The 24,768-nt window shown below is 38.0% G+C and overlaps 1 protein-coding gene across 8 annotated transcripts in view; it reads left to right on the top strand.

The window, feature by feature from the left end:
• Positions 1-24,768, top strand: part of ece2a (endothelin converting enzyme 2a) — a 62,182-nt gene that overhangs the window by 13,958 nt on the left and 23,456 nt on the right. For 5 of the 8 annotated variants that reach the window (XM_052548596.1, XM_052548598.1, XM_052548599.1 and 2 more), the window contains exons 3-4: positions 5,158-5,441; positions 23,989-24,066. In XM_052548596.1, coding sequence (XP_052404556.1) covers positions 5,158-5,441; positions 23,989-24,066 — 362 coding nt within the window. The remainder of the gene's footprint in view (positions 1-5,157; positions 5,442-23,988; positions 24,067-24,768) is intronic. The other 3 variants (XM_052548602.1, XM_052548604.1, XM_052548603.1) reach the window with 1 other exon arrangement.

The following is a 24,768-nucleotide window of genomic DNA, read 5'->3' on the forward strand; positions in this document are numbered from 1 at the left end:
GACTGCAGCCTGGCAGGAGGGTGATTGGAAATGTCGCCTTGGCTGCTACACTTCTTTGTTCCCTTTTTCTTTGGGTGAGTTCGAGCATCGCTATGCTCTACTCACTTTATTTTGAGTTACCTTGATAATATGGCACAGAAATTGATGTGTATAGTTAAGGTTTCTTTAGAACTTTTTCAAATAGCTTCTTTGTTTCTTTAATTATTTCTTAATATTATTTCTTTTGCCACATATATTTTGACATCTCGTGCGGTTCGTAAGATTTAAATATTTTTTTAAAGAGTTCTCTTATATTCTCCAAGGCTGCATTGATCAAAAATACAGTAAAATCTGCAATATTGTGAAATAATATTCTGATTGAAATAAACTGTTTTGAATTTGAATATGGTTTAAAATGTAATTTTATTCCTGTGAAGGCAAAGCTGAATTTTCAGCATCATTACTTCTGTAGAAATCATGCTGATTTGATGCACAAGAAACATTTATTACTATTATTTATGTTGAAACAATTGTTCTCCATTCATTCATTCATGATACATTTGTTTTCATGAATATTTAAAATAGAATCTTATTAATGCCTATATTGTAACTTTGGATAAATTTAATGTAAAATTTCAGAAAAAGTCAGAATTTCCTTTTACTCTCTGACCCCATTTGTTTATCTATTTGTTTGTTACTTTATGTATAAAGACAGCTTTTGTTATATAAGTCTATATACTTTTACATACATTTTATTTAGAACAAAGTCCAAGGGTTTTCGTATTCGTACGTGTTTTTATTTATAAATACAGAGAGACTGAATTTGTACTTTGTCTGTGAACCTTGGCTTTGACCTCTGACCTCTTTCTCAACGATTTGAAACCTTTCACAATGAGACAAATCTCCTGACAGTCAATTTCACACACACAGTTCCATCGATTATGTCTTGTTGTCGAAAAATATCAGTCATGCAAGTTACGTCTATAAGTTGAGTTTGGTTGAATGGTTCATTGGAGAATATTTCTAAACGTGTGTGACAGATGATGTCAGAGTCTCTGTATGTGTGACCGAGATAAACCGACGCATCATAATGAAAAGAACATGTTTAGAGCCATGCGTACATGTACTAACCACTTCTCTCATTCTACAAGTTTGCACTCTCGTGACCTATTTACAGCACTGTTGGTGATGTTATCTTCTCTCTCTCTCAGTTCTTGTGTTTTCATGTGTGCTTGTGTATCTGCTATTCCCAGTATGCTTTGGGAGGCTGGTAAACAAAGACCTGTGGGAGACTGTCTGCTGCGCTCGATCTCATATCACCAAGGCAACAGAGCCGCTCCCTCCATGAAGCTGACATTTCAGGGTACTATACGAAAATGTGTGTGTCCTTATGGATTTAACATCAAGACGAATGTTAACACTATAGAGAGAAAAATGTGTGGAGGTTTTCCAAGAAAAAAAAACATGTTCAGAGCACCAATGTCCGAAGCAGTTACAAATTCAGCGGAAAATGATGATAATTTCTGGTACACCATGTTTCTCCTGTCGTTCAGATGCTGATCTATATCGCTTCTTGTGGTTCTGTCTTGTACTTTCATTATAGAGGTGCAGAGGAACTTCTTTCTTGTGTCTGTTATGTACAATCGCTAAATGTTTTTTGCGAAACGTTCTGTTTTATAGATAGATATGTATGTATGTTTCAAAAATGTATGGTCGTAATTATTTTTTCTTGATGTAAAGGGGTCTTGACTATCCATTGATAAGATTGCAAGTAGATTCCACTTTGAAAATCAGCCAGTTAGACATTGTTTTTGTCAAATAATTTGGAAATAGTGGCCAAAAAATATTCTGTCCAACATATCTTTGTGTGACAAGTAAATTTTGAGTGGCTTGTCATGTCTTAATTCTGCTGTGTTGCAATACTTTGTAGTTTCATGCTTCGCTTGGTGTGACATCATTGTGCTAAATCATTTACACTATCTCTGCAGCACTGGGGCATTATGGGAAACATAGATGAGGCACTTTCATCTCCTCAAAGATTAAAAACTTCCTCTGATCTTCACTCATAGTACTGTTGCCTGAGATGTGCAACGTTCCAATTTTACCATTTACTTTCAGAAAAATTGGAAGAGCGAGATTGTTCTATGAAATTTGGACCCTGGCTGAATAAAGAGTTCATACAGTGAATTGATTGCTTTCTGTTCCAGAGACATCTGTGAATGGCACGTTCTGCTTGAGTCTCCGGGTTTTGTGATGTTTGTCTCGTGTGTCTCGTGACTGTCTGAGATGCTGGAATAATTTTTTCCATCTCCCTGTGTGGAGAAGGAGAGAGTGAGAGAGCAGGGAATGAAGAAAGGCTATGTGTCTCATGCTAAACTAATTTAGTATTCTGTCCTGTTAGTTAGCATCTCCGCTCTGGAAATTCCCCGGTCCTCGTTGCCACAGCGAAAGCTCTGAAGAGGGGGATCCAGGCAGAGGCAACACTAGTAAAGGTCAGAGGTCATGTGAGGCTGGTGATGTCATGGAGAGAGTGGAAACAAGGAGGGTTTATGAGTGGAGAATGAGATAGGGCAGTGGTTGGTAGGTCAGGAACACACAGTCCCTCCGTCTCTGTGTTTCTCTCTCTTCAATGTTTCTTTTCTTATACACTTTCAATGGCCATTGACCTTATAAACCATTAAAACCCATGAGGCAGTGAATAAACTGTATTAATAAACAGCACAAAATGTCTGTGTCTCATATTCAAACATTTGTACACCATTTACAGATATGTATTTTTAGTAGTACCAAACAAAATTGGAGAAATAATGGCTGTTTTCAAACAGGTTTCCTAAATGGAAAAAAAAAAAAAATCCAAAAGTTAACATTATTATGTCCAAATAAACACATTGTAATCCCATCTGATAACCGTTGTAATGCAGAAATTACAAATTTAAACACATTTAGAAATTATTTTAACTATTTTAACTGTAGTTTTTACCAAAATACCATATTTAGGCCATAATTGTTTCTACTATTAAACCAAAATAAGACCATAATTAGTGTTTAACATTGTTATTGTTAACTAAAAATATTGAAAATCATTTGGATAAATATTATTGGTAAAATATTAGATACAATTAATTTGATGAATTAGAAATTGTGCCTTGGGTTGGCTAATGAAATAAGTTTACTTTGAAGAAATAAAAATATTAAAACTAAAACTAAATGAAAGCTGAATTAAAAAAGAAAGACAACAACAAATAAATTACTTGAAATGAAAACTGAAAATAAAAAATATAATTCAATTGAATCAATATAAGTAATACTGTATTGTCTTTTGGTATCTAAGTTGAATTGTGTAATACATTTTTGGATAGCAAGTCACCACATTTTTATCGTAGTAACATTAACTATAGTATTTTAACAAAAATTATGTTTTTTTTTTTACTGAAGTGTGTTTTGATATGCTCAAAAAACATACTTTTTTTGTTTGTTGGCACTAACTGGCACACTTGCACAGAATGGTTTTGTAATGAGATCTGGGAGAAGAGTGGCAGCATGAGCGAGATAAATGCTCTATAAAGAGCTATAAATAGAGTTTGAGACGCTCTGGTTTAAATGTACTGTTAGGTGCCCCTAGGGAAATGCCTGTCGTCCTGCTGAGACTACGGCTTGCAAGCTTCCAGATAACACTGAGAGAGCAGCAACGTTCCTGTGAAAAATGACTCCATGACTTTGTCTTTATACGCAGTGTTAAGTGAGAAGAGAGCTGTGTTGACAACAGACTGAGGTGAAGAACTGTTAAAAAAAGACAGAAAGAAAATGACTTTGATTAAAAACCCTCTGTAAGATTGCTCGTTAAGCACTATTTAATTAGTCTAACGAAGAAGGCGATAATTAAAGATTCTCTCACCTCAGGAGCTGAGATGCCCAACAGGAAGTCTCAACATGTGACTTCCTGTCACTCACACCTCTGGTTAGACTGGTGATGTTGAATCATCTGATGACTTTTTATCACATGGGTGGCACGTTTTAGCATTAGAATGTTTTGGTTATGAGAAAGTTCAAGACTTTCATGCTGCTCCATTATTTTTTTGGTACTAAGCGAAGGCCCCATTTACACTAGTACATTTTTGTTTTAAAATGCATAACTTTTGCTACAGTTACGTCTATTGTTTACACTACTCTGGCATTTTCTGCCCTCGAAACAGAGACTTTTGAAAATGCTGCAGACCCCATTTAAAAAAAAAAAAAATGTATACTCTTTATTTGGCATTTTTCTTTATTACAACACAACATACAAGGACAAAGAACAAGGGGCACTATAAATTATATAACAGTGAAATAAAAGATTAAAATAAAGTATTAAAATTGTTCCGCTTCTTTATATGCAAACCATTTTGACCAGCGCTTATTATATATATGTCCTTTGATACGTAGGAAGTATGTCATCTTCTCCATTGAGTGTATCTCCTCCACTATTTCTTTCCATTGTTCAGTCCGAGGTGGGTCAATCTTTAACCAAGACCGAGTGATAGCTTTTTTACATGCAATCATTAGAATTTTAAAAAGATAAGTGTCTTCTTTTTGGACCACCTCACCAGGTAGAAGACCTGCTGCAGACACCATTTTAGTTTGTAAACTCCGGGGTTATGTTTCAGTGTAAACAGACCAAAACGGAGACTTTTGAAAACAATGGCGTGGCTGCCCACATTCACTCTGCGTATCCTTGATGACCGTGTAAACAATAACATCATGCGCATTGTTGTCACCATTTGGGTTGTGTAGTGTAAATGGAGACCATTTCTGAAAAGCAGCAGAAACGACAGTGTAGATGAGGATCGTTTTCATTCTAAAACATTTTAAAACAAAATGCACTAGTGTAAACGGGGCCTAATTTAGCATCGTCATTCACACTGAGGGTGTGTATGTTCTTTCAGTCCAGGCTGTTTTTTTCCTCTCTTTGTTTGTTTTTTTCTATGCTCTTTCATTTGCTGTTTTTCAGTGTATCACTTTTGAAGCCTTTGACTTGTCTTTCTGTTGTATTTTGTTGTTCTTGGCCTAACAGTTTTTGAATGCAGTAGGTCTAAGTTGAAATGACAACAACATTTATTTGCCAGAGTGACTCCTAAATTATCAGTAATAGAACTCTTAAACTTTTTTTCATTTGCCAGACTCTTTGTTTTTCTCTCTCAGGTTGTGGCAACAGTGCTCTGAGCTATGATATGTACCGGGCCGGCTACACCTCCATCACTAATGTGGATTACTCCAATGTATGTGTGGAGAGCATGGCGGAGAGACACAAGGACTGCGCTCAGCTCAGCTGGCTGTGCATGGACGCCCGACGACTGGCCTTCCCCGATGGTGTGTTTGATGTAGTTTTGGAGAAGGGAACTCTGGATGCCATGCTGGTGGAGGAGAGAGACCCGTGGAAGGTCTCGGAGAACACGGCCCGACTGCTGCACCAGGTTCTCTTGGAGGTGAGGAACAACATTTCTAATATTTTAACTTTAATTGGATAGTTCACCCAAAAATTCTAATTGAGTCTCATTTAAGTAGAGTTTTGCAAATAGCCACCAAGGAAGATTAACAAAATGGCCACAAAGTGGACTGACTTTGACCAGGACGTTGAAGATTCTAAGCAGTATATGTTTGGCAGCTCATCAGGAGTCAGGAGAAGCTTTTCATGAATGCTGTATGAGTCATTTTTTACCTCTTGGGTAGAGATTAATTCTAAATCTGAAGAACTTCCATATCTGTCACATCTCTTAATGAAGAGGGGAAGAAAATCACAGTACAGAACACGTGCTAAGAGCATCTGACTCATGTTTAGTCACATAAGGGGCCACAGATGTAAAGTGTTTTTCCTTTTATCCTTAAATGAGCATTTCAAACCTTGTGTTTTCAAAATCATAGAGGCTGAGTAGCTTTTACTCAATCCCACAGTGCACTACTGCCAGAATTATTCATCAGATGTCACAGTTAGGGCCACGGCACAGAAACAACAATGTGTTTTTTTTGCATGTTAAAAGGCCTGCTAATAGATGTTTTGACTCTTAAACCTCCTAGGAAATATTTCCGTACATTTTAACCTTTCATCAAAGCAGAAATCACAGAGCCATTTATATTTAATCTCTTTCTCTCATGTTAATAGTGTAACAGTCAGTTCAGTTTCCTCCCTTCATAGTTTATTCATCAGTATGTCAGAGCAGCACAGATTAGGTCTGCTGTGTGTGTGTGTGTGTGTGTGTGTGTGTGTGTGTGTGTGTGTGTGAGAGAGAGAGAGAGAGAGACATTGTCATTCACCTTCCAGAGGCATGATTTACATGATGACCACAACACTGAAAAATATACACCCAAAAATACACGCATCTTGTGTTGTTTTAGCCTCAAGAAGGAATGATGGAGGTCATGAGCTAGAGAAAAAATCATACTGAGCACCAGTTTCTCCTTAGCAAAGCCTGTTAAGCTGTTTTATGCTTATGGAGAAACAAGGTCATCTCTCCCTCTGTTCTGGTGTTTGTGGTAATTTGCAGCTTTAGGTATTAACTCAATACTGAGAGGATTGAGGAGTCCAGATGTCGGAAGGTGAATAAGTTACAGATTCTGTCATGTTTTCAGAAATCTTGTTAATCTGTTTTTTCATTCATTGTCCGACCATTGATGTGTGTTTTTTTAGGTATACCTCTCCACATTAAGCAGGGAAAGGAGAAAGCAACAAACAAAAACACACACACACACACATTTTATCCTTATCAATGTCATTATTACATTATTAAAGGGATACTTCTCCAATAAATGGAAATTCTCATAATTTGCTCAAAAGAAGACACAAAGAAGATATTTTGAAGAATGTAGCCATTGACTTCCATTGTATTTTTTCCATACTATGAAAGTCAATGGCTACTGTCAATTGTTTGGTCACCAACATTCGTGTCAGTATTTTTGTTTTTAAATACAAATGTTTAAATATTCATAAATAAAGATACATTTTCTTGAAATGCAAATTTAAAATTAAGTGTTGGAAAACTGAACCAGTTTCAGTGAGCTAATGCGGATAACAAAAATTAAATTCTGTCAGTGGGAATGAAAGCTAGTTTACCCTTTGTGTAAGTTTCATTTTTTAGAGCCCACTGGCAGATATTTGTTCTTGTTTTAATTATAAACTCACTTCATTTTCGATCAGTTAAAAAAAAAAAAAACTAATTTACATATTTACAATAGTAATTTGCAGTATTGCAGTGTTAAGGTTTTATATATATATGTGTGTGTGTGTGTATATATATTATCCCTTCATTCATTACACATAGACTGATATATTTCAAATGTTTATTTCTTTTAATTGTGATGATTATAACTGACAACTAAGGAAAAACCCAAATTCAGTATCTCAGAAAATTAGAATATAACTTAAAGGGATAGTTCACCAAAAAATGTCCATGTCCAGAAAGGTAAGAAAAACATCAAAGTAGTCCATGTGACATCAGAGGGTCAGTTAGAATATTTTGAAGCATCGGAAATACATTTTGGTCCAAAAATAGCGGATCACCAGTAGTTCTTTCGGACAGTGCATTCAATAAACCGGTTGAAGAAAACAAAATATATACATATATGCAATGATAATTTGTAGTTGATATATTTGAAGAACATTTAATATTTGGTACAATATCAGTACTGCCCTCATGACATACAAACACTCACACATTCATAACACTAGCATATTAAAACACTCTTAAACACTCAAAAACATTAAAGCATCATGCCCACTCTCTGTCTCTCTCAGACCCACATGTATGTGTGAGATTTATTTTTTGGCCTGACACACTCCATGAATCACCCACATCCATTTCCATAGAAACGCTGTCCGCACAGACAGGGCTTCCTCCTCAGACACTCAGATTGCTTCAGTGAGTGTCACACTTGTCTGTGAAGAAGGGAGAGCTTTGTCTGATATTGTGTGGATTCACAATGCTGACCCTACAGAGTACAAACAAGTCTTCAGTCTGTCCTTGTCATGCATTTGAATAAGGATTTACAATAAACAATTGTTTTTATATAAGACTAATTATATTTTCTGCATACTAACCTGTATCATAATATTCTGCAATTTTATTAACACCCAGAACTTTCAGGCTTTTTAGCAAAAGGCTTTTTACCACAAGCCTCTATAGTACACATGAATGATTGTTGTGTTTGTGTGAATTAAAGAAGTGTGTAAAGTTGTCTAGTGAATGGAATGTAGTTTTGTATTTCCCTCTTTATTAAAAGTTTTAAATAAAATGTTGAAGCTCTGACAGCATTAAGTTTGAAATGTAACAAAATATTTGAGTTTACATTTCCCACCATATGTACAACATTGAGTACCAAGTGAAAATTCAAATTAAATTCTATAATTAGTGTTTGCCATTTTTATACTGGTGATAATAATAAAACACTTTATTTTACTGTGTCAACGTACTTACTAACAATTAATTATGCATAATTACATGCAAGTAACCCTATTCCAAACCCTAATCCTAACCATAATCATATAGCACATGTACTTAAATGTATAATTACATAAACTTTAAAATAAAGTGTAACCCAGTAATTTGATAATTATCAAAATTAAATGTTATTTATTAATTACTGTATTGGTTCTTCTGCTAATACTTTTCAAACAGCACTTGTTGCACTTTTTCTGGTGGGTACAGAAATATTTGCTTCACCCCTTATATTTTTAAATATTAGCTTTACTTTAATGAGAAGAATAGATTTATTGTACATCAAATTTAACTTTTTTTCAAATGAAAATCATGATGTTTGTTATTTTAAGTATTATTTTCTTTCATTATAATTTTTATTTTTTCAGGGTGTCAATGGACGTTAGTCAGGTGTCTTTATATATTTATTTATTTATTGTAATACTGTACAAGGTATGGCAAAGTATCCACACACAGTCCTCGGGATATTCTCTAATCACTTTAGAAAATTTATTTGGGCTCTGCACTGTAGAATAGAATAGAATAGAATACTTCTAATTAAATAAAGATATCGCAAGGTTTAATCAAGTGATACACACTGAGTCCAATTTAATGTGTCAGACACACACTATTAGTTTTACGTGTAATTTTCATACACACACCAACAGGTCAGGAGTAGTATTTAAGTTCAGTGCTATCTTATAAAAAGTCTAAGAGACATCCGACTGATTTAAAAAAAAAAAAACTCACTAATGGCTCAACCTTTATATATGAAAGTGAAGAAGGATGCCCACACACACTCTGTCTCTTACTGTTCCTTTGTTCTTGTCTTTGGTCTTAGCTAATACCTAAAGCTTCCTAATTATCATGCCTAGGGCCCGGTTACATAATATTTCAACAGACAGAGAGGGAAGCAGCTGAGGAGGGTGGCTGCGGATTGGATGGTGAAATTGCACATCAACTCTCATTTTCTGTCTGCTCATTTTCTCCATTTTCCCTCTCCTTTCTTTGCCCTCTGGCTCTTACACTCTCTCTGAAAAGAAAACAAGAGAAAGAATAGAGAGCGAGGATCAAGGGAATGAGCATCTTATCTTCTTTGCTTTTTGCTGAGGATGAAAAAACTGTCAATCATTTCTAAATGCGAATAATATAAATTACATAAAATGTCGATTAACTGCATATGACAATATTTGCAGAAAAAAAATTGATTAAAAGAACAGACTTAAATTGACAAAGACACTTCAAACAGATATCACAAAATATGGCTTTAAAGTAAAAATATGATGTCTCTTTCCTGATAATTTAAGTCAGTATACTTTAATATTTATAGATACAGTATCTAACGATATTCTTTAAAAAAAGAGATGAGATTTTTTTATGCAGCTTTTTTTGCATGTGGGTGAGCTTGTTTAGCTGTCAATTCATCAAAATGCTGATAGCTCCCTTGTTAGTATCGAACATACACAGCAGTGTGCTAACAAGAGCCAGAGTTATGTAATACTGCAGTCTTGATTCCTTGGTCTCAGACAGTCAGAACCCTGCTCATATCAATCAGACATTGTGAAATAAAATTTGGGATGTGATGGTCTCAGTGTGTGGGATGAAGTCTGCGGTACGAGACACGTGGAGTGTAAGGTGAAGTTTGAGGGTGCGGTAAACACAGTGCAAGTCATTTCAGAGTTGTCTTCTGAGTGTCTGCTTGTATTGTAACACAGTTGTGCACCATACAGAATTGAATTTGATTTGAGATAGCAAATAGGATGCAAATTTGTTAAAATACATAAAAATTCTAAAATTCACTTAACATTATTTGCAATAACACATTTTGGATGATGACTTAAAGCACTGTTTGAAAGTTTTGAAAGTATAAAAAGAGTTTGACAGTTCATGAGGTTATGGATTGATGGATGGATGGATGGCTGGCTGGATGAATGATGGATAAATATGTAGATGGATGAATAGATGGATAGGTGGATGGATAGATATGTAGATCTATGAATTGACGGATTGGATGGATGGATAGGTAAATGGATAGATGAATAGATATGTAGGTGGATGGATAGATAGAGATTGATTAATTTATTTGATTGATTGATTGGTAAATTATTTGGACTTTCCCCACTATGCATTTCCTTTATTTCAATTCTATGAATTGCAATTCAGTAAAAATGTATCTTCCTGTTATTTGAAATCAAACTCCAGTTTAATTTTCTGTGGCCTATTCAATTCAAATTCTCATGCATGATTTAAAAGTGACCATAATTTTGACCATCATAATCCAGAAATCAAATCTGTGATGTGTGGTGGTCTTGGTATAACTTATAACATTCTCCTCATTTGGCAAAAAAGTAATTGATTATAGAATGAGATAAAGTTATTCACCATTTTATAAACATTTTAAAATAATTAATGCATTATAAATGTATTACCTGCAATGTTTGTAGTTAATTCTCTGTTACATATACACAGAAATTGTTCAGGGATCGAGCAATTATGTTACTATCCCTGTGTCCCAGGCCGCTCTTGTTTGTGGTTTGTTCTGTGTGTGTTTTCATGTGTGAATGCATATGAGTGCCTGTGTGTCTATGAGAGAGAGTTGATGCTGGGGATTTGGAAAGATGATTTTGGGACTTGTGTATTTTGTCTTATTAAAGATTTAGGCACTCTGCTGACTGCCTGCAGGCTTTACATAAACACTGACTTGACTGGCAGAGAACTGCTGTCACATACAGATTAAAATTTCATCATCTGACACCAACACCCTGGCAGAAAACGGCAATAGTTTTGTAGGATGCTGTATACATACTGCTTGAAATGAATTTATTCATCTGAAAGCATCTGTTCCTGTCACCCAGCAAGCCTTGTGGAAAAAACAGAAACTTCCCTACAGAAACCTGCCCACATCCAACTCTTCCTGCCCCTGCAGTTAACACTGGGAAACCTTGAAGGCATATTGATGCTCAAGACTTCATGAAGCTTCTGTATCCTTGTATAATAATGTTAAACGGGGCATATTTTACAAGTTTGTTGCATTTCAATTTGAACGTCCATTTTCTACCCTGTTTTAAAAAATGTGCCTTTAAGATAAATAGTTAGAACAATAAATAAACAATAGACGGACAGAATGATAGACAGATGAATTAATGATAGACAGATGGATGGATGAACAGACAGATATGGAGAACGATGGATGGATAGACAGCCAAAAAGAATGACTGAATGGCAGAAGGATGGATAAATAGACAGAGAATGATAGAATGATAGATAAATGGATGGATAGACAGAGGGAATAATGAAAGGATGGATGGATAGACAAGAACGACTTAACAACAGATGAATTGATGGAGAGATTTTATGACGGTTGCATGATGGATGGATAGACCGAACAATAGAACGATGGCTGGATGGATGGATGGATGGAGAGACCGAAGGATGGATAGATGGATGAGGAATCGATAGACAGAGGGAGTGATGGAACGATGGATGAATGGATAGTTGGATAATCAGACAGAGAAAACAATAGAATGGTGAATGGATGGATGGATAGACAGAATGATAGAGGAACAAATGGATGGATGAAGAGGATGAATGATGGATTGATGGATGGATGATGAGTGGATAGATGGACAGAATGATGGATGGATAGAGAGATGGACTGGCAGAACGATGGATGGAAAGACAGACAGAAAAGCAGAATGATAGAATAATGGATGGATGGATAGATGGATGGATGGATGGATGGATAGACAGGCAGAACGATAGAATGATTAGAATGATTGGATGGATGGATAGACAGACAGGCAGAACGATAGAATGATGGATGGATAGACTGAATGATAGAAAGATGGATGGATGAATGGATAGACCGACAGGGAATGATGGATGGATGGATAGACAGACAGAGAGAATGATGGATAAATGGATGGATGGATAGAGCGAAAGATGGATGGATGATGAATGGATGGAGAAACTGAATGATGAATGGATGGCTGATGAGTGGATAGATGGACAGAATATTAGAATGATGGATGGATGTAGAGACAGACAGGCAGAACGATGGATGGATGGAAAGACAGACAGGCAGAATGATAGAAGGATGGATGGATGATGGATAAACAGGCTGAACAATAGAATGATGGATGGATGGATGGATACTAAATGATAGATGGATGGATGGAAAGACAGACAGGCAGAACGGTAGAAGGATAAATAGATGGATGGATAAACAGGCTGAACAATAGAATGATGGATGGATGGATGGAAAGTGATAGAAAGATGGATGGATGGATTGATGGAAAGGCAGAAAGAACGGTAGAAGGATGATAGATGGATGGTTAGACTGCCTGAACAATAGAATGATGGATGGATGGATAGATATATAGACTGAATGATAGATGATGGATGGATGATGAATGGATAGACAGATAGGGAATGATTTATGAATGGATAGACCGAGAGAACAATAGAATGGTTGATAAATGGATGGATGGATGGACAGAACAATAGAACAATGGATGGATGGATGATGAGTGGATAGATGGACTGAATGATAGATGGATAGACAGGCAGAACGATGGATGGATGGACTGAATGATAGAAAGATGATGGATGTATAGATGGAATGAATTATAGAAAGACAGGAGGATAGATGGACAGAACAATAGAATGATACTACTGAAACTACTTATTTTCATTGTTACTAAAACTACTAATATATTGTTAACGTTTTTTTGCCCAATTTTGCAAATTTATATGGTTAGTTGCCCTGTATTTTCTGCATTCAGCACTTTTCTTGGGTTCTGACCCTCCAGCTGAAAGCCAAACCATTGTGTTAAATTTTGTGTACATATTACATTGAACAAAAAAGAATGAAATGTATAGTGCTGTCCTACAAATGCATTTGAGTGTAGAAGTAGAAATGAAGATGAATATTTTACAGACATAAATGTAGAGAGCAGATGGAGAAAATAAAAAAATGGAGGCATTATTAGAGGTGGAGTAAAGAAAATGAAAGCTATTTAGTGTAGTGGAAAAGAGAGACATATGGAGAGTAGGACAGAGAAACACTATTTCTGTTTGTGTGAGTGTGTGTGTTTGTGCCTGAGGCAGATTAGACAAGCTGTGTTTCTCTTCTCATACGTTCACATCTCATCCCAAATGCAGATGGCTGACAGTATGTCCACTCGGTCCCTCACACACACACACATATATACCATGTAAACATGTATTTGCATTTGAAGTGTGATGTTAATGCTTCCAGTGTTTGATCAGATATGTGAGATGCGAGGCACCACTCATGGTGTATGTGTGTCCAGATCTTCAGATCTACTCCCAAGGTGTTTGCTCTTTCATTGCTTATAGTTCAGGAATGTTCTTAGTTGTTAACTTTAAGTATGAACTCGTTTAGTTCTCAAATTAAAAAAAAAGTATATATATAAGGTTTTAAATTGCTTTTCCATTGTTTTTCTACGTAAACAGATGGACATGTTTGACCATACGTGTCACGAATTGTGGCTGTAGAGAAGCACACAACGCAGGAGTAATCCACCAAACAGTCTTTAATTCAAACAGAAACTCAGGAGAATAAGCAGGAGAAAGGACAGCCACAAACATCTAAGCGCAAACTAATATAGGACAAAGGAAATAAAGAGCTTAAATGAGCAGAGACAAACAAGATAATGTATTAACACTGGAGGAAACTAATGGACTAATCAAGGAACAAAGGAAAACTAGGTAAAGGCAGGTGGAACAGAAACATAAGCGTGATAATATGGTTACTTATGTAACCTCAGTTCCCTGAGATGAGGGAATGCAACATTGATATGATAGAAGTACCCTTTCCTCCAAATACTACTGAAGCCTTACTGAATAATGACAGTGAAATTGACCAATGGCGTTCAAGCGCACAAAATATGAGGGGTTCCCACTCTGTATTAAGCAGCCCTTGTTCAGAATCTTGACTGAAGTAACTTGCCGTTCTGAAATCCTGAGCTTGGTGACATAGCAATAAGAGACAGAGAGCATTGCCTTTCAATTCGGTCACTCTACATTGCTATGGAAATGTATAAAATCCCATCATATCACAGCGATGGAGCCTGGCCTGAAGTATGTCAAGTTTCACATACAGAACCGTAAAGAGACTGGAAAAGATATTGGCGCTCTTGTTTAACACAGTTCAGGTCTACAGTACCTAGTCGAAACCATGTTTGAGTCAAGGGGGGTGCGGCTCAAACAGGGGTCCCAGCGCCAAATCACAAGTGGGCAGGGTGGAAAGGCGAGGAGGGTTCAGCCTTCTTGCTTCTTTTAAAAATCGTATGATGAATGAATGATAAAATTTTATATAGTGCTTTTTATTGTGTATCTTTGTACACCCAAAGTGCTTTACAATCACGTGAAGGGGGGGGGGGGGGGGTCTCTCCTCAACCACCACCAGTGTGCAGCATCCATTTGGATGATGCAGTGGCAGCCACAGGACAGGGAGCCGGTTCGCTCATCGCACACCAGCTACAGATACAATCAAGTGGTTGGAGAATATTAGGAGGCCATGGCACTTTTTATGACAAGTGCCATGGGTTTGTTAAAATGACCAAAGAGAGTCAGGACCTCGGTTTAACATCTCATGCGAAAGATGTTGCTTTTTGACAGTATAGTGTCCCCGTCACTGTACTGGGGCATTAGGACCCATGCAGACCACCGGGCGAGAATCCCCTGCTGGCCTCACTAACACCTATTCCAACAGCAAACTAGTTTTCCCAGGAGGTCTCCCGTCCAGGTACTTACCAGGCTTAACCCTGCTTAGCTTCAGTGGGCAGCCAGTCTTGGGCTGCAGGGTGATATGTTCAGGTCTTTTCTGTCGATTGCACGATTATCGACTTATGCATAGAATGCTGCAATAGCGGCCACATATACTTTCAATGTGGATGGCATACGATCTATCTTTGGGCTACCAGCATCTCCATCAGTTCTGGTTATCACTGTTGATTGAACAGACCACTAACAGAACAGATTACCTTTCCTCTCTGATTTTTGCGAAGTGATCAACCTCCGTCCTGCCGAATACACTCCAAATCCTATTGACTTTCAAAGGGTGTAAACTCCACTCCCCGTGGTTTTCCCTACCCCTCTGGTTAAGTCTGTGCCATAATTCAGTCGTCCAGGGACATGTACTGGCCGGATGGAGAGGTGGTGTCGATCTGCGCATAGAAGAAGCTATCTCGCCAGCCACAACAGCGGTTGCGATGTCATGCCCCCTTGGTGATTTATAAACGCTACCACAGTCATGCTGTCCATCCTGATGAGAATGTAACAGTGGAGAATGTCCAGGAGAAAGCACTCGAGAGCTTGGTGTACAGCATGGAGCTTCAGACAGTTTATGTTCCACAACTTCTCCATCTGACATTGCATACGGCTCCCCAGCCCGTGCTTGATGCATCTGTCGTAAGTCTTTCTCCTGATCACTTGGCCAATAAGAACATCCTGGCGATACAGAGTCATATCGCTCCAAGGGGTCATTGCTTTCAAGCAGTCACATGTTATTTGTATTTGCAAGGTGTCCGCGTCCCCTGTGCTCTGTGACTTGCGACTTTTCAAAGCTAAAGCAGTCGCATATGTAGGAGTCCTAATTTGCACATCCTCTGAAAGCCTAACTTGAAGACTGAGAGATCTGGTCAGTTTTTGTGTGCGCTCCTCCGACAGACATGCTCGCATATTTATTGAATTCAGCTCCACTCCTAAGAAGGAGATGTTCTGGCAAGGTACCAGCATGCTGTTTTGCATATTCACAGCCACCCCTAGGCTCTGAACATGAGTGAGAAGTCTGAGCTGATGTGTGAGAGGATTTGCCTTAGCATAATCATTTTTAAAGAGCGTTTCGAAAGTGTGCGATTCAGCGGTCTCAAATCCAAGATTGGGTGGAGTCCACCGTCTTTCTTAGGCACCAGAAAATAAAGACTGTAGAAGGTGCTTTTGTGATCTATAAGGGGCACTGTCTCTACAGAGCGTTTTGCGAAAAGATTGTGTATTTCCTCTTGGAAAACTGAGGCATTCTGCTCCAGTACAGAGGATATTAACACACTGTTGAAGCTGGGTGGCCTGTGGAAGAACTGAAGCATGTAGCCGTTCTTTGATTTCATAACCTACTCTGATACCCTTGGCAGTGCCTGCCACGCTTATGTGAACTGTGACAGTGGGCGGGGCGGACTGCATATAATGAGGGATAACTCGCCGTTTGGGGGCAGGGAGTTTAATACCACACAAGTGTGAGAGTGAGTGATGGGGGAGAGGGGAGTGAGAGGAGGAAAATTGCCCTGATTATTGAGATCTGTATATTTTTTTACTTTATTGCACTGCATTGTGGAATAGTCAAAACGCAAACATGACAATTGTTCTTGCCACCCGCAACAGGCATGGGGCATGGTGAACACTTTTCGACTGGCTTGTCTTTGGGGCTGGGTGCAGCTTTCCTCCTCCGAGAGACAATGTCAGGAACAGCGGCTTTGTTTCCGGTGCCGGTTGCCTGCCGTCTCTGTCATGGATGGGTCTCTGGCCCTTCAAGCCCTAAAGGCGATTCGGCCAAGGCTGTCTTTGGCTTCACTGCTGGCTCATGTTCACGCAGAACAGCAGCATAAGGGCTGTGTGGTCTTCCCATGCGCTGTGCTGAGGAAGAGTGGGAACGCACAGGGGGGGTCCGTGAACATCTCCACTGCCAGTTCAAAGAAGGTGTCCAGAAGGGCCATCTTCTCTGAGTCTTTCAACTCAGTCAGGATAAGCCACAGGTGATGATCCAGCACTACAAGATTTCCCTTATTGCAGCTGATCACGCTAGCTGTAACATTTCGGCAGTGGTCCGACTGGAGGTACCACTCATCCAGACAGCTTCTGGCTGGCTCGGCAGGAGGTGCCCACTCCAAACCGAGCTTATCACCTGCAGGACATTTAGGAGCTTGACCATAACTATGATGGAGGTCCCCCGTGTTGATGCCGTGGGGCGCAGTGTAATCCTGCAGGCTGTTTGACCACTCCTCCCAGACAGATGCTGCCACCGAAATGGCATCTTCTTCATCCTCAGTGTCCTCCATGCCATTGAAAGACATCATATTTCACATGCTGAGGGAGGGATGGAGATCAGCTGTCATGAGGTGCACTGGAAGAGAACTTGCAACAGGGAGGAGACGAGCACTTGGGCACTGAGCCGGCACGAGCTCGTCAACTGAACCCAACAGATCCACATCAGATAACGGCACTTTACTCCTTGGCTCAAAAGAGGTTGCAGAGGAAGAGCGCGGCAGAGCTATTTGGGCGAGTTCACATTTCACATTTATACATTTAGCAGACGCTTTTATCCAAAGAGACTTGATGTTTGTTCCCTGGGAATCGAACCCACAATCTTTTGTGCTGCTAACGCAATGTTCTACCACTGAGCCACAGGAACATCGCCTTGGACGATGGCAACACGGAGCCTGAGAGTCCAAAGGCTCATATCTCCACAGTGGGGGCAGTCCAATCCCCCAAGCGCCACCTCTGTGAGCATGACCCAGGCAGAAGATGCATGATTCATGGCCATCGGAGTGTTCGATTGGCTCCATGCAGGAACACAGCAAGGGAAAAGAAGGCGTGTCTGCTGCAGCGTGTAGATCTCGGTGAGTACTCTTGAATGATAGGCTTCTTGCTTTTAGTGGAAGGTTGGCTGGAGAGAAAGATTCTGAATGGATGATGTACAAGTGCTGTACATCATTGTACTCCCTCATATTTTGCCTGCTTGAATGCCATTGGCCAGTTTCACTGGCATGATTCAATAAGGCTTAATTTGTATTTGGAAGAAAGGGTACTTCCCATACCAATGTAGAGTGACCTAACTCTGTTGTTGATATGAAACATCTAAAGAAAAACAGACATTTGAGTCAGAAGTTAGTGTGGCTTTATTTCAATGTCAGCTGATCACTGTATTAGCACCAAGAGCTAAAATCCTCTCTTCTTCATGAATAACAAATCTCCATTTGTTAGAAGATTGAGCTGGCAAGATCACAGGCATTTTTCAGACTCTAGGACAAATTTAATAGTGTGAGTGTACGCATTTAAAGAAGAATCCAGGCCTGAGAACAAAGTCCGCTTTGAGTTCTGAGCTCATAGAAGGTGAATTTGACCAAAGCATCTTTCCTTCAGCAGTTCAGTAACATTTCAATTCAGGCCCTAAAATGAGCACGAGACTCATTTTAGACAATGCGTTTGGTTGAGAACTTCAAGGCCAAACACAACCAGGCAAAGTGAAATGGAGAAATTTGCTAATGTGTTTGTGTCTCATAAATCTACAGAACTTTTAGCAACTGAAAGTTTTCGGCCAAAACAGGAATTTTCTGTTTCACATTTCATTTGTCATTTAAAAGGAGCTCCTTAAATATATAAAAAATAGTTTAAAGTTAAATATATCTGAGAAATCCATTAGGTTTCATGAGCTGAGCAACACAATAATTTTCCTTCTGGGTTTTGTTTAGCACATCTTCTCTTTACACCTTCCTAAAAGTGAAGTATGTGCGAAACATCATGCACATTGAAAACAGTTTAACACATACACGCTCATCCTCACGCACATTTTCTCTATTTCCGGGGCTAGTTTGATGGTCATTGACAGGTCCTTGTGTTTTGATTGGTGAATAGCCTGTAAGAATGACTCAAGTGCTCATTATATTTTAGATAACGCACACACATTCTCATTTATCTCATCGCTCTGATTTCCTCTCTTGTCTTCTCTCTGCCTCTCTCCGCCTCTCTCCATCTTCTCTGTCTCTCCTTTTTCTTTTCCTACTTAGCTTTTTTTTTCAGGGCATTACTACTTTAATCCTTCATTCAGGATTTATCTCCACTCATGAAAGGACAAAGTCCCTCATTTCTTTACTCTTATTTTTCCTCCTGTCATCCCTTCAACACCTGGTTAAGAAGAATTACTTGGTGTGCCAGCTCATTTTTTTCTGCACATTGTTACTTTTCCTTTGTATTTGATAAGAAATAACTACACTGGGTTTACACTGCATCAATAATCAAATGTTTCTTGTACTTGAATATGAGTATATAACAAGAATTATCTTTGATGTTCATTGTTATGATTTAATATTTACTCAGGTGGGGTAAGATTAGATTTAAGTTTTTAACCTTTTGAACCACATTTTTATTGACAATATGAACTGAATATATAGTTTATGAATGCCCTATTCATACAGCATGGCTTTTAAATGGTATAATATGATGATTTGAAGAACATAATGGCATTACCACTATTTTTACATATTCTATTTTTATGGCACATTGAAAATTGGTGAGAAGCAAATTTTGCTTAGAAACTCCTAGTAAATTTCAATAACTGCAAAGAAACAGCAAGTAACGAATTGAATTAAATGTGAAATTTTTAAGTTGAAAAGCTGAAATTGTATTTTCTTGTAAAACATACGCCCATGATCTTTGTATTATTTACAAATTTGAAAATTGTCACACTTTATTTTAAGGTCCAATTCTTGCTATTAATAAGTCATTTACTATGAATTTTGCCTCAAACTTCTAATTTGCTGCTTATTAATAGTTAGTAAAGTAGTTAAGTTAGGTATTGAGTAAGATTAGGCATGTAGAATATGGTCATGCAGAATATGTGGACCAATTCTCATTATTAACTAACCATTAACTATGGCTTTTGCCTCAATTAACTACTTATTTGCTGATTATTAATAGTTTATAAGGTAGTTGTTAAGTTTAGGGTATTGGGTAGGATTATGGATGTTATGCATCATATGTACTTTATAAGCACTAATAAACAGCCAATATGTTAATAATAGACATGCTAATAAGCAACCAGTTTTTAGTGTGAATTGGACCCTATACTAAAGTGTTACCGAATATGTGCTTTATGAGTACTATTAAAACAGTCAATATGTTAATAATAGAAATGCTAATAACCAACCAGTTAAAGCGTTAGTTCACCCAAAAATTAATTATGAATTATGTCATTATTCCTCACCCTCATGTAGTTCCAAACCTGTAAGACCTCCGTTCATCTTCAGACATTTTAAATTTAGTCCGAGAGCTCTCAGTCCCTCCATTGAAACTCTGTGTACGGTATACTGTCCATGTCCAGAAACGTAAGAAAAACATCATCAAAGTAGTCCATGTGATATCAGAGGGTCAGTTAGAATTTGTTGAAGCATCAAAAATACATTTTGCTGCACTCACAACAGACCCGGAAGAGAAGGCAATGCTGAATAAAGATGTACTTTTTGTTATTTTTGGACCAAAATGTATTTTCGGTGCTTCAGCAAATTCTAACTGACCCTCTGATGTCACATGGACTACTTTGATGATGTTTTTCTTACCTTTCCGGACTTGGACAGTATACCGTACCTTTCAATCTAATTTAAATCTAAAATATCTTATGGTCTTACGGTTCTGGAACATCATGTGGGTGAGTTGTTAATGACATATATATATATATATATATATATATTTTTTACACTGTAATATCATAGTACATGGATTAGAAAGGGTATCTGTTGAATAGTTGCATAATAAAGTATGGATTTTGTGCTAATAAATTAACTAATAAATTTTTAAGAAATTAAAAGTCTATTAGTATCTCTAAATGTTTCAGAATGTGAGATTTTTGGGTTTGCGTCTGTGGCTGTTTTGTCTTGTCAGATATGTCAGTAGAGGTCATGAGGAGTGTTTTAGCTCATATAGAGTGCTCATGGATGTTTGTTTGTGTGTGTGTGTGCAATCCTCTCCCACACACTGCAGCCCAAATCACAGAGACAGAACCTCTTGCATCCTGACTTTGTTACCACGGAGACGAGAGGCTAGAATGGACTGCAGAGCAGCGTTGCTATGGAAACACTGGATGCCTACTGGGAGGGGGCCACCATTAATTAGAACCAACGAGAGACAGATAGACAGGACGAGAGACAAGAGAAGATGAGAGAAGACGACAAGTTTCTCTGGGCACAGTGTGTACAGTCAGAGCAGGTTCTGTCCAGTTTTTAGGGAGGCACTGCCTCGCTTTCTGTACTAATGGACTTTAGCAGCATCTCTCTTGCTCTCTTATGGCCCTTTCAGTGCAATTCCAACCGTAGAGCCATTATTTTTTACTTTTTACTCTTTATTGTTCTTCATTTATTGCTACTGGAATCCAGTTGTCTTCTTCCCTCATACAAAACGTACCATGGTATTACCATATATACGCTAACACTACTGTTTTGAAAAGTTTGGGTCAGAAATGTGTATATATATATAGTATATATAAAATGAAGGCTGTTTTCAACTATGTTCATCAAAAAAAATGTATTCCTGTCTTCACAAGTATAATAACCAGTACAACTGTTATCAGCATTGATAATAATCAGAAACGTTTCTTGACCAAATCGGAATATTAGAATGGTTTCTGAAGGATCATGTGACACTGACGGCTGGAGTGATGATGCTGAAGATTCTGCTTTGAATCACATGAGTAATTCATATTAGTGGTTAAACGGATCGTAGTTGATCCGTGATTCGTAGGGACCAAGCCCCATGGTTCGGCACACATGTGATCTGCGGATTAATTGCAAAACCATAGTAACCATAATAGAGTATAAGTTTATAATTTGTTCTTATTTACACAAGCAAGTGGATTTCAAACAATGCCAGAGAGAAAATGAGAAAGGGAACTGATTCGTTATGCATGAGGCGCGCACACCGAACTGAATCCTCTTCTGAATCCTCTGAATCCTGGGCACAAAATGCCCATCTCCACAATAGTTCAGGTAAACTCAGTCAGTTATGTCTAAAGTGAATGTAAACAGCTGAGAAAGAAATCGGATGTGATGTTATTATATCAGATTCATGCATCAAGGACAGAGGCCTATAAATACTGCTGCTGTCATTGATGATCCTCAAACAACAAAACAGCTGTGATAAAAATCTATATTTAATTTATACAGTGAACACTTTACAGTGTTATTTTATCTAATTATTACATTTCTGTATTTGAATACTACCAACCTTATTTTATTTGTTACATATTCTGTTGTATTTATCTATGCTTGTAATCTGTTAATTTGTTCTTATTTTCGCTGGCTGTTCCTTTAATCATGTTTAAACTTTCTTAGTTAATCTAGTATTTGCTGTTGTATCAAAGTACTTCACTTTAAATACAAAATGGAAATCAAGTAAAAAAAAAAAAACATTTCTTGCTAATCAGAAAAATTATCCGATCCGTGGGTCAAAAACCATAATGTGATCCGAACCGTGAGATTTGTGATCCGTTGAACCACTAATATATATACAGGTGCATCTCAATAAATTAAAATGTTGTGGAAAAGTTCATTTATTTCAGTAATTCAACTCAAATTGTGAAACTTGTGTATTAAATTCAGTCCACACAGACTGAAGTAGTTTAAGTATTTGGTTCTTTTAATTGTGATGATTTTCACTATCTCAACAAATAAGAATACTTCATAAGACCAATTAAAAAAACATTTTTAGTGAATTGTTGGCCTTCTGGGAAGTATGTTTATTTACTGTACATGCACTCAATACATGGTAGGGGCTCCTTTTGCTTTAATTACTGCCTCAGTTCAGCGTGGCATGGAGGTGATCAGTTTGAGGCTCTGCTGAGGTTGAATGGAAGCCCAGGTTTATTTGACAGTGGCCTTCAGCTCATTTGCATTTTGATCTCTTGTTTCACATTTTTCTCTTGACAATACTCTATAGATTCTCTATGGGTTTCAGGTCTAGTGAGTTTGCTGGCCAGTCAAGCACACCAACACCATGGTCATTTAACCAACTTTTGGTGCTTTTGGCAGTGTGGGCAGGTGCCAAATCCTGCTGGAAAATGAAATCAGCATCTTCAAAAAGCTGGTCAGCAGAAGAAAGCATTAAGTGCTCCAAGATTTGTTGGTAAACAGGTGCAGTAACTTTGGTTTTCAAAAAACACAATGAACCAACACCACCAGATGACATTTCACCCCAAATCATCACAGACTGGGGAAACTTAACACTGGACTTCAAGCAACTTGGGCTGTGAGCTTCTCCACCCTTTCTCTAGACTCTAGGACCTTAGTTTCCAAATGAAATACAAAACTTGCTCTCGTCTGAAAAGAGGACTTTAGACCACTGGGAAACAGTCCAGCTCTTCTTCTCCTTAGCCCAGGTAAGATGTCTCTGACTTTGTCTGTGGTTCAACAAATTCCTTGACAGGTCTGTGTGTGGTGGCTCTTGCTGCCTTGACCCCAGCCTCAGTCCATTCCTTGTGAAGTTCACTCAAATTCTTGAATTGATTTTGCTTAACAATCCTCATAAGGCTGCGGTTCTATTGGTTGATTGTGCATCTTTTTCTTTCATACTTTTTCCTTCCACTCAACTTTCACAATTTCAGTTTGATGAGACATATCAAAATACCATGGTACCTAATTTGTCCAAAGAAAAACATAATAATACAGTAGTTCATGTCTGTGTGGCATCAGTAATCTTGCTGGGCAATATCAGGTCTACATGTGTAGTAATCTGTCGATTAGAATTGGTTTCAAGTATGATGTCCTTGTTGTGATTACAGTTGTCCCTTTGGTGGTGTCAAGCCTCTCCAGCCAATCAGAACATATCAGCTTATGTCCATATGAAGAAAACAAAGCAGGTTTGCATCAAATTATTAGACAAATACTTATTTATGACAGCGGTATAGGATTACAGTGAGGGTTAGAGATGTGAGTGTGTGTGTGTGTGTGTGTGTTCAGTGCAGTCATTGAGCTTTTCTGATGCGGTCATTAGTTTTTATAGTAAAACTTGTGAGTCAAAGATGAATATTAGCGCATAGATGAACTTTCTTGATATTGCGTCAGCAGCAGCACTGCAGTATAGCTTGGCTGTGAGTTTCATACACAAACACACAAACAAAGTCTCTCCCTCTATCATAGTTGAAATGGTTTACAGTGTTTCTCTTTTCAGTCATGAAGATGTCTAAAGGGTTTTAGGACTACAAAATCTGCCAACTGAAGCTGAGAATGAAGGCATCGGCAGTAAACTTTGTCATCAAGGTTGCGTGTGTTTTTCCCAGGGCTCTTCAAATTTAGATGTGTGCCATCAAAATAGTGGCATGGTCTCTCTCTTTTCTTTTTGCATATTGAGTTGCTGAGTATGCAGAGCAGAAAAGTGGAACGATGAAAGACAGGGTGTTGAAAAGAGGAAGCTGTTTATTAACTCATCATATCGCTTCATCATATAGAGTGTTATGAAGTGTTATCTTCATCCTTTATACTCTAGACGGTCCATCTGGAGAATGTCTATTAGCATTCCTGTTCATTTCAATAGAATAGTGCCTCGACTTGGATTTTTGCGC

Source organism: Carassius gibelio, chromosome B2 (assembly GCF_023724105.1).
Source record: "Carassius gibelio isolate Cgi1373 ecotype wild population from Czech Republic chromosome B2, carGib1.2-hapl.c, whole genome shotgun sequence".
NCBI lineage: Eukaryota > Metazoa > Chordata > Actinopteri > Cypriniformes > Cyprinidae > Carassius > Carassius gibelio.